This window comes from Babylonia areolata, chromosome 14 (genome assembly GCF_041734735.1).
Source record: "Babylonia areolata isolate BAREFJ2019XMU chromosome 14, ASM4173473v1, whole genome shotgun sequence".
NCBI lineage: Eukaryota > Metazoa > Mollusca > Gastropoda > Neogastropoda > Buccinidae > Babylonia > Babylonia areolata.
The window spans coordinates 32,756,341-32,770,867 of record NC_134889.1 but is presented as its reverse complement, the minus strand read 5'-3'; the positions used below and the strand labels follow the sequence as shown (position 1 = coordinate 32,770,867).

Below are 14,527 nucleotides of genomic sequence, written 5' to 3'. Positions count from 1 at the left end.
CCGTGGGCAAATCTGCACGCTCCCGAACACAAGAAAATTCTTGTCTTGTTCGGAGTGCCAACGCGCGTTTGATCCGCCAGTCACAAACTGTCGAAAGAAATGGACTTGCCCGGAGTGACTGCCGAAAACATTTCACCAGAGTTTGCTTTGGGGCATTTTTGTTACAGGTTAGTAAAGCTGGAAAGTCGCGACAAACGTAGGAAGAAGTTTGAAACTTTGACAGATCTGAATAATTATATATATATATATATATATATATATATATATATGTATGTACATATACACATGTATGTATGCATGTATGACAAGGCAATATCTAAAATCTTTATCCTTAAAGTCTTAACTCCCGAGAGCAAGGTTTCGGTTGCGCCCCTTTTCTCTGCATTCAAATTTTGTATTACGTGTAGCTGACACATTTTGTACTTTCCAAAGTCAATTCAGGTCTAGATTGGAAGCTGCTAGGCAAATCTCGCTCTCTGCCATAAATGAAGCCAAACCGTAGCTTTATTAGGCTTTTATTTTGAATAAACCTTCACCGACAGTGTCAGACTCTGGTGAGAAACTGGCTTGATTCAAATCGCCCGCCATTTATAGTCCGGTTCAGGCTTTATAGGTACTGACTCTCTCTCTCTCTCTCTCTCTCTCTCTCTCTCTCTCTCTCTCTCTATATATATATATATATATATATATATATATTTATATATATATATATATATATATATATATAATTATATATATCAGATGTTGCAGTTTTCTTTTTGTTTCTTATTACTCGGTATTTTTATTTCATCTTCTGTATCACTTTGGAACAGCAGAATTCTAAATCTCAGACCTTATTTTTCCAATGCAAATACCCTTTTACAATAATCTTATTAAGATTTCCATTGATTGATAGCTGTACTGTAGCTCATTATATATGCCTTTACATGCAAAAGACAGATAGATTAGATTATAATGACGATGATTTTTCTGTTTTTACCTAAGCAGGTCACGCCTAATGCTACATTGTTTATTTCTATGTGCTTTTCTGCTACATATCTTTTTTTTCTTCTTTTTTTTTTTAATTGTCTTTAAACCGCGTTATATGTTTTTCCTCTATCTTGTACAACTACAAGCTTACTTTCTTTGTTATATTTGCCATTTTGTTCTTCACGATCACTGCAGTAAATTAAGAAATAAAGGTTTTCTCTTGATGCCATTTAGTGCGGGGATCAAACGACGAAGTATGGGTGAAGGTGTTTCCAATCCCACCTTTCAATCTGAGCCGGAACAAGGTGACAGTGAAACAATGAGGTTCGTTTTCCAGAACACGTCACAGAACAAAGGATGCGTGCAGATCAGACTGAACGAGACGGAGCACTTACCATGGGATAACCCTGACAACATCGTCAGTCAGGAGGTAGAAATGTATGCAAATAAAATCAGAGATCTTTCGCTGGTCGTTCTGTTTCCGATCGGTGTACCAGCCAACGTCATCAACATGGCGGTGTTCTACACACAAGGTCTTCAGGATCGTGTCAACGTCTGTCTCTTCCTGTTGGCGCTGTTCGACGGTGTCTACTTAACTTCCGGTCTGTGTCTTCACGCTGAGAATATCTATTTGTATCTCACCGGGCAGGGAATCAGCACTCCGTTTAACATGTTCATGGCCAACAATAATCTGATTTCCATTCTCGGCTCCGGTTTCGTTTCCTTTGTCCTCTCCGCCATCATCGCCTGTGAGAGATGCTACTGCGTTCTCCGACCTCTCAAGTACCAGACTCTGCTGCAAACCAGAACCATGGCTGTCATCATTGGTCTACTTTGTTTCTGTGTGTTCGGTTTATTTTTTGTCGTCAGTTACCGATTCTGGGTCAGGTGCGTCTACGACCCTGTCACCGGCGAATTGTCGATGAAAATAACTGGCGGAGGAATTTATAACTCCCACAAAGCACTCATCGACTTTGTAGACAGCATCATATTTGGAGCTGTGTTTTCTGGCGGAATGATAATCGTGGTGATAGCAGCAACCGTGATCACGACGACCAGACTCCGTCAGATTATAACATGGCGTACAGAAACGTCGTCATTCCTCACTGTCAAGGAGGTGACGCTGAGCAAAATGCTGGTTGCCAATACGGTGTTCTTCATCATCTGCAGCACCCCGGCCTGTGTGTTTCGCCTGGTGTTTCTCTTCCTGCCGGAGATGAGCCCAGGGGGGAAGCAGCACAACTTCTACTTTGCCACCCTGTGGACACTGGAGGGCTTCGCCTTCGTCAACTCCTCGTTTAACTTCTTCATTTACTACACTATGGGGTCTCGGTACAGGGAGACGTTCTGGGCGATGTTGGGCAAACCATGAAGGAGGAAATCAATAACATGTATATATGTGTGGGGGGGTGGGGGTGGGAGATACGGGCGTATGTGTGTGTGCTTGTACAAGTAAGTGTTCATCTCTGTGAGTGTGTGTTTGTGTGTGTGTATGTGTGTGTGTGTGTGTGTGTGTGTGTGTGTGTGCCGTGGAAGCTGCGATACGTAGACTAGAAATGAGTGTGTGGAGGAGGGGGGTAGAGGAGGTGCAAGGTAATGTGTGTGTGTGTGTGTGTGTGTGTGTGTGTGTGTGTTGGAGCTCATGTACGTTTATATGTATTTGACTGTGCTTTCATATCTGTGAAACTGCATGTTTGGTGCATTTCTGTTGTGCATGTGTGGGTGTGTGTGTGAATGTGTGCCTTCATGCTTTACATTTATTCGCTTATTTATCACCATTGTTGCCTTATTTATTTATATATATTTTTTAAATTATTATCATTTTATTAGTATTACTATCATTATTACTACTACCTTTTTCTATATTATAATTATTATTCATTTATTTATTTATTTATGTAAGCTTATCTATTATTTATTCCCCCGTTTTGTTTTGTTTTTTGTTTGTTTGTTTTTTTTGTTTTTTGTTGTTGTTTTTTCAAGGCCTGACTAAGCGCGTTGGGTTACGCTGCTGGTCAGGCATCTGCTTGGCAGATGTGGTGTAGCGTATATGGTTTGTCCGAACGCAGTGACGCCTCCTTGAGCAACTGAAACTGAAACTGAAACTGAAAAGGAAGGGAAAGAACTGGGGAGAAAGACACACACGAAACAATAACAACAACATCCCATCACCATCACACGTCCTCTCATCCCAGTTTACACTCCACACACACTTATGCATATATTAATGCATGCATGCAAGAATACTCAATATAACAGTGTCCAACTGAAATATCAACAAACAACATTGACAATTTCAGGTAGGCAAAATCTGGACATTTTTCATATGCAAATTTCAAATCACATTGAACTAATAATCAACTTACGTATATTTCCATACACATATATGCGCACATGTACACACACACACACACACACACACACACACACACACACACACACACACACACACACACTTCCCAACTGAACCCGCAAACTCAGGCAACCCAAATAAAGCCATATCGCTGATGCCCTGGCACCTGTCATAAACTGTGAAGTAATGTGGATAGTCTTTACTTTTCTAGCTTTTCTCTTTCTTTCTGTCTTTTTTATCGACCCGTAAGTTACTTTAATCTTGAAAAAAAAAAAAGAAATAAGTATGACTTTAAAAGCTATGCTCTTTTAAATCCTACCATTCATACTATCTTCATTTTCCTTTCTCTTCACTGTGTTCAGATGATTTTTGTTTGTCTGACGATTTTTTTTTTTTACCGTATTCAGATGATCTTTTGTTTGTGTGACGAAAGTGATGAAAGAACACAAAATGTGGTATTTGATTTTGTTGTTGTTGTTGTTGTTTTGATTTCGTCAATGACGAATGATGAAGAGGGAGGTGACGATCCTGCTGTTATAGGGGAGGGAGAGAGTTCCATTCAGGTTTTGATTCACGTGAAAAAAAAAAAAAAAGGCTGCAGTTGCTTTCATAGCATAATCCCCGCGTCAGCCAGGCCTGAGAGACACAGCCACCGACAGTGTTGCCCAGGAGATTGTAGCAACACTCACAATCGTGCAACCTAGTGAAGTCTTGGACCCTCAGCTGTGTTTTGTATCGTATTGTATGATTTTACTTTTTTTGTCACAACAGATATCCCTGTATGAAATTTGGGCTGCTCTCTCCAGGGAGAGCGCGTCGCTACACTGAGAGCGCCACCTTTTTTTTCTTCCTTTTTTTCATAACTGCGATTTTTATTTGTTTTCCTATCGAATGATTTTGCCAGGGACAACCCTTTTGCTGCCGTGGGTTCTTTTACGTGCGCTAAGTGCATGCTGCATACGGGACCTCGTTTTATCGTCTCATCCGAATGACCAGCGTCCAGACCACCACTAAAGATCTAGTGGAGGGGGGCGGGGGGGAGAAAATATGGACGACTGTGGGACTCGAACCAGTGCTCTCAGATTCTCTCCCTTCCTGGGCGGACACGTTACCTCTAGGCCATCACTCCACATTCCAATGGAACCCACATCACGTTCAGCTCTGACCAGCAGCCGGACACAAGGATGGGGAGGGGAGGGAGGGTGAGGGGGGTGGGAAGCACCATCCAAAAGGGTTCGAACCCGCGTCCTTCCAGTCGTCACTCCGTTACCCCTACAGCTTCTGAACGACAGTAATAGTTGTTGTTTTTGTTTTTCTGGCGATCCACAGCATGGAGGATGGTAGTTTTCTGTACATGTTAGCAATGTGGTCAGCACAGATGTCAGAGCTTTCCTGTAGCAGAAGACCACTGCTGATAGCTGAGCAAGGTGGTGGAATGGATAAGACGCTTAACTGCCAATACAGTGTTCGATCGTGACGGTCTGGGTTCGAATCCCGCTCTCGCCCTTTCTCCCGAGTTTGACTGGAAATCAAACTGAGTGTCGAGTCATACGGATTGTGACGATAAACCGAGGTCCCGTTTGCGTGCAGCACGCACTTGGCGCACTGAAAAAGAACCCATGTCAACGAAAGTGCTGTTGGCAGAACTCTATAAAAGAAATCCATTCTGACTGGTACGCAAATCTATGTGTATGCACTAAAGGTCTGGCAATATCCCATAGAAGAAATCCATTCTGATAGCTACACAAATGCATATGCATGCACTCAAGGCCTGACTATGCGCGTTGGGTTGTACCGCTGGTCAGGTATTTGCCTAGCAGATGTGGTGTAGCGTATAATTATGGATTCGTCCGAACGCAATGACGCCTCTTTGAGAAATTTAAACTGAAACCGGAACTAAAACTGTCGGTGAATCTACCCTTCTGGCTACATAACGCCACCATCAAAACAAGGGAACCATTGAGACATTTCTAATGGCAAGCTATGTGAAAAAAAAAAAAGAAAAAAAAAACCTGATCCTTGTCTGAAAACAAACTCGGGTTGTCTGTTTGTAACAATATAATTCATATAATTCGTTATGCTGCTGGTCAGGCATCTGCCTGGCAGATGTGGTGTAGCGAAAAATTATGGATTTGTCCAAACGCAGTGACGCCTCCTTGTGAAACTGAAACTGAAACTGATGGCATTTCCTAATTCACTGCGGAGGCGCTGAAATAGTCTGTGTGTGTGTGTGTGTGTGTGTGTGTGTGTGTGTGTGTGTGTGTGTGTGTGTGTGTGTGTGTGTGTGTGTGTGCGCGCGCGCGCGTGCGTTTGTTAGTAAGTCTTGAATATAGTGCTCTTTGGTTTTAATTTTTGTGACCATTCCGCTTCCCCTATATTGAGTATGTTGATTGTTAGATCCTTGGGCCTTTGTATTAAATGTGGAGTGATGGCCCAGAGGTAACGCTTTGGGCCTGTGTGTTAAATGTGCAGTGATGGCCCAGAGGTAACGCTTTGGGCCTTTGTGTTAAATGTTGAGTGATGGCCTAAAGGTAACGCTTTGGGCCTTTGTGTTAAATGTGCAGTGATGGCCTAGAGGTAACGCTTTGGGCCTGTGTGTTAAATGTGCAGTGATGGCCCAGAGGTAACGCGTCCGCCTTGGAAGCGAAGGAACCTTAGCGCACTGGTTCGAATCACACCGGCAGTCGCCAGTATTTTCTCCCCCTCCACTAGACCTTGAGTGGTCGTCTGGACGCTAGTCATTCGGATGAGACGATAAACTGAGGTCCCGTGTGCAGCATGCGTTTAGCGCACGTAAAGGAACCCACGGCAACAAAGGCTTGTACCTGGCAGAATTCTGTAGAAAAATCCACTTCGATAGGAAAACAAATAAAACTGCAGGCAGAGAAAAATACAAAAAGAATGGATGGCGCTGTCAGTGTAGCGACGCGTCTCTCCCTAGGGAGAGCAGCCCGAATTTCACACAGAGAAATATGTTGTGATAAAAGAGTAATACAATGATACAAAAGAGGTAGAGCGCATTATTACTCATGCACAGCAGATGCGCTTACTCCGACGACCTTTGAACTTAACCACGGATACTCTTGTGCAGAAGACCGCAAGGTGTGTGACTCACACATTTCCAAAGCTATTTGCAGTAAAGTCAGGGTGCAATACTGACATTCTATGAGTCATTACGACAAGGATTTTTTTTTTTCAGTTGTGGTGATGCTTCTCCAGGGAAGCAATTAAATTGTATAAAAAAATAAACAATGGCAAAATAAGAAGAAGAAGGGGAAAAGGTGGAAAAAAGAAGTTTGCACATGAGTACAACAAGTGTAAAGTTCACATATTGCTAGCACGTACCTGGCATGTATAGATTTTTGTTTGTTTGTTTGTTTGTTTTTTGTTTAAAGTCTGGGGTTCTGTCACGATTACAATACATATTCAAGCGTTTGTTTGTTTGTTTTTCATTCATTTTGCTGCTGCTGCTGCTGCTGCTGCTGTTGTTCTTGTTGATGTTGTTTGTGTTGTTCTGGACAAGTTTATTATTAATTAATAAATCATGAAGTAATTCATTGATTGATTGATTCATTCATTCTTACATTCATTCTTTCTTTCTTTCGTTCATTCATTCATTTATATGTTCTGTATCTATCTATCTATCTATTCATTTATTTATTTATTCTTATAAGAGGCGCCAGAGAAATGGACAATCGCACAGGCATGGGTTTGAATAACTGAATCACCGCAACCTATGCATTTGTCCTCCTTCTGGGACGCATGCGTCTACTCTGTGTGTGTGTGTGTGTGTGTGTGTGTGTGTGTGTGTGTGTGTTAATTAAATAAGCAAAGACTGCTTTTTTTTTGCTTTTTTTTTTCTTTTACATCAAACCATCTGAAAAAAAATGAAAAAAAAAAGAAGTGGAGAGAGATATGTGTGTGTGTGTGTGTGTGTGTGTGTGTGTGTGTGTGTGTGTGTGTGTGTGTGTGTGCGCGTGCGTGTGTGTGGTGTGTGTGTGTGTGTGTGTGTGTGGTGTGTGTGTGTGTGTGTGTGTGTGTGTGTGTGTGTGTGTGTGTGTGTGTGTGTGTGTGTGTGTGTGTGTGTGTGTGTGCGTGTGTGCGCTTAAACAAAAATAACATACTGTTTTCAGGTGTTGTGGGGTATAGCAGTGTGAGTGCACAGGGATGATACTGTAACACACCAAAAGAGTGCCCAGGTATCATATCAGACGAACATCTGAAACTGAAACAACTCAGACACTAAAATTTGTGCATGCTTCAAAGTGGTCCTGAACTTCTTTTTTTTTTCCTCTTTTTTTTTTTTTCTTGAACCCTGTAGTTTACAATTTCAATTATATTCATGTGAAATATTCTGTCATTTAAAAGCCCAAAAGAAGCGGTAATGTAGCTGTTACTGTCGTTATCAAATGTTGTTGTTGTTGTTGTTGTTGTTGACTATGTTGTTTTGTTGTTAGTATCGTTGCTGTTTCTGCTGCTGTTGTTGTTGTTACTGTGGTTGTTGTTGCTGTCTTTTTTGTGGTTGTTGGAAATCATACCATCAACAGCAGCAACAGGAGCAATAGTAGTAGTGGTGGTGGTGGTGGTCGTTGTAGTAGTAGTAGTAGTAGTAGTAAGTAGTAGAAGAATTTGTGTTGTTGCTGTTGCTGACGTTGTTGATGATGTAGTTTTTGTTGTAGAAAATAGGATTTGGCTTCACATTATGTATTGTCTATCTGTCTGTCTGTTTATCGATAGCAATTAGGCCCCCTGACTGGTATAAAATGAACAACAACAAATACCCCCCCCCCCCCCTCGCACTCCCCCACCCCTCCCTCCGCCCCATGAAAAAAAAAATCATTGAAAATCAAAACTTAATTGTGCACAGCTAAGAAAGATACTTTCGCCCTGTGGGTTGGGCACGGATAGAATAGACCCAATGCCCTTGCCGTGCACGTCGTAAGAGGCGACTAAGGCAGGACCACCTCGCCCGGAGGATAAAGGGGTTTGCGTAGGGTTAACTACCCTACCTGTAAAAAAGACCAGTTACAGAAGCATCGACGACAAAGAACCAAAACATTCACCTGGGCACGGAAGGGACACGCGGTTCCGTGAAAGCCGAAAGGAAGCTGCAAGACTGACTCCCCTTGTGACACCCAGGAAGATCTATGGGAGCGAGCGGGACAGGAACCAGTGGCCAAGCAGATACTGCGGAGGAAGTGGGGCTGGATCGGACACACCCTCAGGAAGCCAGCGTCCAGCATCACACGCCAAGCCCTGACCTGGAACCCGTAGGGAAAGAGGAAGAGAAGCCGGCCTCGCAACAGCTGGAGGCGAGACACCGAGGCAGAGCTGAAGCAGCAAGGGACCAACTGGACTGGAATGGCCAGAACAGCCCAGAACAGAGTGCGATGGCGAGGGGTCGTCGATGGCCTATGCTCCGCCGGGAGCGATGGGCATAAGTAAGTAAGTAGGAAAGACACTGGAATCTATTTTGACGAAGTACGGAAAATACCTCAAGACTGAAACAGTTCATCGACTGTTTTAGTGTTGTTATCGTCATTCCGTTGCCTAAAATGAGCGAGGCCTTACAAAGACAGCAATCGTAAGGCGTTGCTCATTATGGGGGCAATTCACTGGCTCTTTGTTTGTATATTTGCTTGTCTGTCTGTCTGTCTGTCTGTCTCTGTCTCTGTCTCTCCTCACCCTTTCTATTTTCCAAACCACACACACACACACACACACGCACAAAGATATACATACCACCACCACCACCACCACCACACACACACACCTCTCATAGCATCAAACAGCAGGCAGCAAGCGAACTGGGTTGTTTTACTTCTTGATCATTGAACACAACCATGAACCGTCTTGTCACTGGGAGAGGCTGACCACTGACGAACGATGGTGTGACCAATGATCAAGAGTGAAAACTGGGCCATGCTCGGCGGCGAGTCGACCAGGTGAAGAACTTTTCCACGGCGTTTACCTCAAAAGACAGACACACAAGCCAGGGCTGTTTCACGGCTTTTCACTACAAAGACAGCCAAAAGCAACAGCCCTTTTATTGTTGTCACTACAGAGACAGTCAAAATCAGCAGCCTTTTTATTGCTCTCATTACAAAGACAGCCAAAAGCGACAGCCCTTTTATTGATGTCACTACAAAGACAGCCAAATGCAGCAGACCTTTTATTGGTGTCACTACAGAGACAGTCAAAAGCAAAAGCCCTTTTATTGTTGTCACTACAGACAGTCACAAGCTTCCCTTTTAATGTTGTCACTACAGAAACAGTCACAAGCAACAGCCCTTTTAATGTTGTCACTACAAAGACAGTCACAAGCAACAGCCCTTTTATTGGTCTCACAACAAAGACAGCCAAAATAAACAGTCCATTTATTGTTCTCACTACAAAGACAGTCACACAAAATGAAGAGCTCTTTTTTGCTTTCACTATAAAGACAGGCACAAGGAGAAGCTCTTTCACTATAAAGACAGTCACAAGTGAAAGCCTTTTCACGGTTCACTACAAAGAAGGTTACATGTAACAGCCACTTTATGGCTTTGTGTGTATTTAGTTTTACGTATGCTTTTTTTTTTTTTTTTTTTTGCTTTTTTTTCCCCCCCCCCCCTTAAATCCAGCCTATTGTCATTGTGTGTAAGCTGGACAAGGCTCTGATGTGATATGTTGGGTAGGGTGAGTGGTGAACCTGTGGATGCACAGTTAACTTCCTAATGGATGAATGAAAATGTATTGTATCGTATACAACGAATTGTGATAGGAAATTAACTTCAACACAATTTCGTACGGAAATTTCTGGTATTCATATCGTACGCAGAGTAGAGGTTCTGAGATGCTGATTTTCAACCATACCACCTCTTTATTGATCAATTCTGACATTGACAAGACCGTGACAACAATGCATTATTTTAGAAAGACTGTATGGACAGTGTTTAACACTGACATATATCATAACTGTACCATCATGTTACGTTGACGAGCATTAGCGGTAGGTGTAAATGCATAAGACGGAACGCTGACCGACTGTAAGATGTTCATAATGTCTGGTTTTGGAAGCGTTCACAGGACAGTTTTCCCCCAACTTCCACGTCAGTACACTGGCAATATCCCGTGCACTGCTCATCCCAAGCCACACCCCCCCCCCCCCCTGTCCACCCCCCTCTCGGGCACCCATCCCCAATGCCCCCGCCCCCCTTCCCCCATCACACCTAGGTCCGTCTTCTGCCTTTCCAGCACCGGTAGTCCACAAGAAGGTATCAGTGTCAGGTCACGAGCAGGCCACACACCAAAGGAGACCCTGCACTGCTGGCTGAGTCACTTCGGTAGTGTTCAATAGTGCCTGTTCTGATTCAACATTAGCAGGATACCACTTGGCGTTTGATAGTGTCTGTTCTGATTCAACGCTACCAAGGACACCACCTACTAACAACCCCCACCCCAACGCCTACACCTGGAGCTGATCACAATATTATTTATTACAGACTGTTATGCTATTATCATGTAACATAATCATTGAAAACAGAAGACTAAAGCAGTCTTACAAGGGGCAGATGTCTTTGCACAGATCTGGATTTCGAGTGAAGACCTGTTACATTTGCACCCGGTGTGACGGGCCGAACTCTATCCCTGGCTAGTTCTTACCCCGGGTAAGAAGTGGCCTTGACTACTTTCTACCCCGGGTTTAAACCTTGCACAACCTCAACTCTCGTGGTGTGCCACTACGTCTCCCTCTTTCTATTTCCAACTCAAGATTACTAAGCATAATTCATCAAAAGCAATCACTGTACATCAGAGCGACTGAACGTCTCTAGGAACGAACTTCATGCTCAAACATGATATCAATTAAAACAGGTGCTCCATATCGAAAATTTTAATTGCAAATAAGACAACAGTTTTATCCAAGCAACAAGTCCATTGATTACTTTCCAGTTTTTAATAAAAGCCCATTGGTAATAAATATTGTGTGAAATATATTCCTCGCAGTTCATATACCCTTCATTCTAATGTTGTTAATATTGGAGCTCTTCAAATATCAATGTATTTCAAAGAAAAAGAGAGGGGGTAAAGAATGGCCCAGAGGATATAAACTGCCCTAGGCCAAACTATACCCCAGGTATGGCGTAGCCCAGGCATACGGGGGTATATTCTGGCCTAGGCCAGTTCATACGGGGGTAAACTCTGGCCAAGGTAAGATCTGGCCTGTTACATCGGTATTGTGTTGAGATGCATCCAGAGGTCAGTTCTTTCAGTTTCAGTTTCACTTTCTCAAGGAGGCGTCACTGCGCTCGGACAAATCCATACACGCTACACCACATCTGTTGAGCAGATGCCTGACCAGCAGCATAACCCAACGCGCTTAGTCAGGCCTTGAGTGCATGCTTACATATTTGTGTACCTATGAAAGTGGATTTCATTTTACGTAATTTCGCCAGAGGACAACACTCTCGTTGCCATGGGTTCTTTTTCAGTGCGCCAAGTGCGTGCTGCACACGGGACCTCGGTTTATCGTCTCATCCGAAAGACTAGACGCTCAGTTTGATTTTCCAGTCAAACTTAGGAGAAAGGGCGAGAGCGGGATTCGAACCCACACCCTCACGGACTCTCTGTATTGGCAGCTGAGCGTCTTAACCATTCTGCCACCTTCCTCCTAAGAACTCAGTTCTAACTTTTGACAGCGATCAACAGACTTCACAGTGCTGATTCAAATCATCGTATTCTCCAAAACAGGTAAAAGATTTGTGCCGTATCCCTCTCTTGAATAATGTCTCACCTGCAGCATGCCAAGCATGCCCACGACACTCCCACAAATGCAAACATGGCTTCTGTAAAACAAAAACAAAAGCCCATAAAAACAGTATGTTTCATATCCCAACTGTTTCAGAAGAAAGTGGTGTTTCGAGTCAAGAAACAATATCCAAAACAATAGCCTAAAACTGAGAAAATGGTCTGGATGATATACCACTCTAGATAAACTGTGTGAATTTTCAGCCTTCCAGAGTTATTTCCCTTCTCTCTGATGACATCATCAGTGACGTCACTATACACGCACGTGATACGTTCTCGGCACTCAAGGGGTTTTGAAACTCTCTGCCAGCATCTGCTGCTATGGAATCTCATGACAGTAAACTACAGGCAGGGGCTGACTTCTCTTTCACTCTGAATATCTGTCCACTGTGTCAGTAAGCTCTGGGAATAGTCGGGCGAAACCTGATGTGCGTTTCGTCCTCTGAAGGAGCTAGCTGATGCAGGGACGTGTGCTGTCACGCGCCAGCTTTACTCCAGCACCCGGCTAGCTGTATGGTTCTGTTCTCCTCGAACTGATCGCTGTGTCTCCTTCTTTTACAGTCTATCTTTGGCAAGCATTGTGCTATGTGACATGTTGATTACATGTCGTCGTCGTTTTTGTTTTTTTGTTTGTTTTTTTGTTGTTGTTGTTGTTGTTTGTTGTTTTTTTCCTTTCTTTTCCCCTTTTCGTCGCCGTCATCGTCGTCGTCGTCGTTGTTGTTGTTGTTGTTGCTGCTGCTGCTGCTGCTGCTGCTGTTGTTGTTGTTGTTCTTCGGTGGGTTATGGAAACAACAACATACCCAACATGCACACCCCCGAAAACGGAGTATGGCTACCTTACATGGTGGGGTAAATATACAAAACGGTCATACACATAAAATGTTACATGTGTGTGTGTGTGTGTGTGTGTGTGTGTGTGCCTAAAATATGATCGAGTGACACATGAAACGAGTGATGAGTGCACAATGACAGCCGTCAGTTGGCTCTTCCCAACTGGGCAGCCAGTTGTGCAAATGTCCCCGATTTTTAAAGCGCTTAGAGCTTGGTCTTCGACCAATGATAGGCTCTATATAAGTATCCGTATCATTCATTCAATCATTGTTTTTGAATCAGTTATTTTCGGAGTTCGTCCCTTTCTTTTTGGTGGGTCTTTCTGCGAAACAAGGCCCAGAATGTCTCCCTGTAGCGGGACCCCATGGAGTAATAAATGGAAAAGTTCAGGGCGGAGTTGAGGAAGTACACGCCTTCCAGCACCCACAGCGTGGCGAGGTAGAAGTTCTGGTGGCGTCCCACAGCGCTCATCTCCGGCAGGAAGAGGAAGGCCACCCTGAAGAAGCAGGCAGGGGACGTGCAGATGATGAAGAAGATGGAACTGCCGATCAGCATCTTGGTCAGCGCCACCTCCCGGGGAGAAAGCGCCGACGAGGTTTCTGTCCGCCACGTCACGATCTGACGTAGCTTTACAGTGGTTGTGGTCGTTGCTGCTATCACCACCACCATCATGCCTCCGGGTAAGCCCGCCCCGAAGACAACGCTGTCTAAATAGTCAACGAACTGTTTGTGAGCGTTGTAGAACTCCCCGCCGGTTACCTTCATCCACGTGGCGCCCGTGACAGGATCGTACATGCACACGATCCAGAATCGATAGGACACGATAAAAAATAATCCAAACTCACCGACGAAAATAGCGACGATGATGACGGCCATGGTTCTGGTTCGCAGCAAGGTCTGGTACTTCAGAGGTCTGAGGACGCAGTAGCATCTCTCGCAGGCGATGATGGCGGACAGGGTGCAGGACACAAAGCCAGAACCCAGAAGGAAAACTAGATTGTTGTTGGCCATGAATAAATTGAATGCCGTCTTCACGTCTTGAGAACGGATGTGTAAGATGATATTCTCGCCATGAATAAGGATACCTGAGGTTAAGTACATCTCATCAAATACAGCCAACGAAAACAAGCAGAGGTTTACACGGTCTTGAAGACCCTGTCTGTAGAACACCGCCATGTTGATGATGTTAGCCGGCCCACCAATCAGAAATGCGAACGCGAGTATGAAGTCTTTGATTTTGATTGCGTAGGCTTCTACTTCCACACTTACAATATTGTCAGGGTTGTCCCATGGTAAATATTCCGTCTCGTTGAACCTGATTTGAATGCATTCTTTGATCAGAGACATGTTCTGGACAACATACTGCGTTGACGCAGTGTTAGAAAGGGTGGTGTGTTTGTCCGCGTTCATAGCCCGAAGAGAACCGTCGTTGAAAACATTGACACTGAGAATACGATTCATGATGTTATTCTTGAGCTTCACACTTTCACTGAATAAAGAGATCCCGCTCATTCGTTTCACTGTTCATAATGCTGAAGACAACGACAGCGATTAAGCATAACAAAACCTATTAAAGATCGGGCAAGA

The 14,527-nt window shown here is 43.8% G+C and overlaps 2 protein-coding genes across 2 annotated transcripts; one reads left to right on the top strand and one right to left on the bottom strand.

The window, feature by feature from the left end:
- The first annotated feature begins 1,288 nt into the window (after positions 1 to 1,288).
- Positions 1,289 to 2,341, top strand: LOC143289690 (uncharacterized). Its single transcript, XM_076598738.1, has one exon. It carries the CDS (start codon positions 1,289 to 1,291, stop codon positions 2,339 to 2,341), a length of 1,053 nt encoding a protein of 350 aa, XP_076454853.1.
- Positions 2,342 to 13,222: 10,881 nt separating this feature from the next.
- LOC143289689 (uncharacterized) lies at positions 13,223 to 14,287 on the bottom strand. The gene has a single exon (XM_076598736.1). It carries the CDS (start codon positions 14,285 to 14,287, stop codon positions 13,223 to 13,225), a length of 1,065 nt encoding a protein of 354 aa, XP_076454851.1.
- Between the last annotated feature and the right edge of the window lie 240 nt (positions 14,288 to 14,527).

Coding starts and splice junctions, on each gene's coding strand:
- LOC143289690 (XM_076598738.1), top strand. CDS start 1,289: ATGAGGTTCGTTTTCCAGAACACGTCACAGAACAAAGGATGCGTGCAG.
- LOC143289689 (XM_076598736.1), bottom strand. CDS start 14,287: ATGTCTCTGATCAAAGAATGCATTCAAATCAGGTTCAACGAGACGGAA.